Below are 2646 nucleotides of genomic sequence, written 5' to 3' on the forward strand. Positions count from 1 at the left end.
TCAATCATCGCTCACCATTTGCATTTTCACATCTTCCAGATAAGCGACTTGCTCATGTTTCAGCCTCCTAAATGAATGCAATTATCTCTCTGACAAAAACCAACATCTCTTGCCCAGCGTGCCAGCACTGACTGATCCTTGTTCTACACCAAAAGGAATTTCAGGGAGGTCCAGAGACACTTGGCCACAGCAGAAGGCAACACTAAATCAAGACATTCATGAACACCTGCAGCAAGGTAAGGCTGATGCTGGAAAGGAGCTGAGTTCTCAAATAGTGGCTGGATTTGTGTTTTTGTCATGAAGGATTGAAAAAGCACAAGGACCTGCAGTCACAAAAAGCTTACTCTGAACCAACTTCCTTCTCATATTTTTCTTCATTTACTTGCTTGCTGAACCAGGAATAGGATTGGAATGGGCAAGCCTAGAAGTGGATTTCTCCTCCAGTGTGCTTCCACACACTTCTGAACCTGAATCCCATTGGCGAGTATATTTTCAGAAAACTGTGCATAGGATCAGATCAATGCAGAGCTGGTTTAAAGGCTGCAGGGTGAACAGTAAAAGCCAAGTTGTGTAGCACTTGTTAATTGGCAAATAGACCTGTTATATTCCACAGCTGTCTGGGAAGAGAGGTTAGTACAGGACTAGAATTACTCATGCGTCCTTTGGCTCAGGCATGTTGACCCGGAGCATGGACCAACATAATGGAACTAAGTCAATGTGATAACCAGTCTTGTTACCTTAAGAACAGTAATAATTATACCAATGCTACATCTGAGGTCATCCGCAACACCAGTGAGGTCTTGGTTACCACATTCCTGGGGGGTATCCTTGCCCTCATGTGCCTCATTGGGATGGTTGGAAACATCTACACACTGGTAGTAGTCAACCTCTCCAGAAGACTGAATGGCTCTATGTATGTTTATATTGTCAATTTGGCCTTGGCGGATCTCTTGTATCTCTCCACCATCCCTTTTGTCATCTGTACTTACTTTGCCAAAGACTGGTACTTCGGGGAGGTGGGATGCAGGGTCCTTTTCAGCTTGGACTTGCTCACCATGCATGCCAGCATCTTCATCCTCACCATCATGAGCACAGAGAGGTTCCTGGCCGTTGCCAAGCCCTTGGACACCCTCAGGAGGCAGAGAGATTACCAAAGAGTCATTGCCTGTGCCGTGTGGTTCATCTCCTTCCTCCTCACCTTGCCCACCATGATCCTCATTGACCTACGGACCAGCAGCCAAGATGGTGTGACCAAGCGCATGTGCTATCCAACTTGGCAGATGGAGTCCTACAAAGTCTACCTCACCGTCCTCTTCAATACCAGTATTTTGGCCCCAGGTCTCATTATTTGCTGCCTATATGCAAAGCTGGCCAGGAGTTACTGGAGATCCCAGGTGGCTATCTTTGGCCCCAAGGATATGAAGCGGTGCCCTAAGCAGAAAGTCCTGTATATGATCTTCTGCATCATCCTTGCCTATTGGACCTGCTTCATCCCATTCTGGCTCTGGCAGTTGATCAGTGTCTACCACCCGCAGCCAGAGAACCTGGAAAGCCATACCGTTGTTTGTATAAACTTCTTTGTGACCTGCCTGGCATACAGCAACAGCTGTATCAACCCTTTCTTCTACACACTGCTCTCCAAGAATTACAAGGAGTACATAAGGAGCCAGCAGAAAAATGGTCTTCTCTTCTCCATGATCAAGCCCAAGGGGGCCTCCTCAAGAAAATCTATGTTTTCTGCAAGCCACACATACACAGAATGTATGGCTGTTGCTCAGCTTGAGGGAAACGACTGCAAAGGTGTGGTCTCTCTGTGACTGAATGAATGAAAACTAGGAATGAAAAGAGGAAGCCAGCAAACAAGGTCAGCGGTCACCTGAGGTCTGGCCTTGTTGGTCCAGGTAAGAAGCAGAGGTTAAGGACTTTTAAAGATTCAACAAAGGCTGCATCAGCTGCCCTATCTGTCTCACCCATTTGCAGGATTATGCCAAGCCATCTGGGTGGCTAGCTGGGAGGGTAGGCAAACACTAGAGGTAGGAAGTAACAAATTACAATTGTACAGTTCCTTTTACCTAGTTACTTTGGGGGGAATGAAGGTGCAAGAAAACCACATTTCAAAACGTAATGTCACTAATAAGATCAAAATGTCTTTAAGTTGCTGACAATAAGCAACTTACTGTTTCTAATTTCTAATTCAAGATGGTACTTGAATTAGATGAAAGTGATAAGAGTAGAGAGAAAATAGGACATTTTAAAAGCAGCTGAAAAAGTGGGATGACCAGATTAACTGGGACTGTTCCTGCCAAATCGGGACAGTTGGAGGGTATGCTGGCAATAGTTATGTAGATATTTTCTTGCTGTAGCTGTGTCCCATGGAAATAAAATGGTCACTGCTGGACCAAGGGCACTCTGATTTAAAGGAGCATTTTGCAAAGGGTCCCTTCAAATCCAGGGCCAACCCTGCCAAGAGACCTAAAACTTGCACCCTTGAATGTGAATCTTGGAGCCCCTTCCAGAATTCTCTGAAGCTTCCAGGGATTTTGGGATGGTTCCAAGGCATCCTTATGCAAATAATTCAAAAAGGTTGATGAAGGAGGAAGGCTTGAAAGCCATGACTCTGAGACACACGTGTATCGAGATCCAATT

At 45.5% G+C, this 2646-nt stretch overlaps 1 protein-coding gene across 1 annotated transcript; it reads left to right on the forward strand.

Annotated features, from left to right (window-relative positions):
• The first annotated feature begins 315 nt into the window (after nt 1-315).
• Nucleotides 316-1817, forward strand: LOC121914425 (urotensin-2 receptor-like). Its single transcript, XM_042437821.1, has one exon. It carries the CDS (start codon nt 702-704, stop codon nt 1815-1817), a length of 1116 nt encoding a protein of 371 aa, XP_042293755.1. The 5' UTR covers nt 316-701.
• The last annotated feature ends 829 nt before the right edge of the window (nt 1818-2646 follow it).

The sequence above is a fragment of the Sceloporus undulatus genome, chromosome 8 (assembly GCF_019175285.1).
Source record: "Sceloporus undulatus isolate JIND9_A2432 ecotype Alabama chromosome 8, SceUnd_v1.1, whole genome shotgun sequence".
NCBI lineage: Eukaryota > Metazoa > Chordata > Lepidosauria > Squamata > Phrynosomatidae > Sceloporus > Sceloporus undulatus.

Bases quoted from the DNA above. Each gene is read 5' to 3' on its own strand.
- LOC121914425 (XM_042437821.1), top strand. From the start codon at position 702: ATGGAACTAAGTCAATGTGATAACCAGTCTTGTTACCTTAAGAACAGT.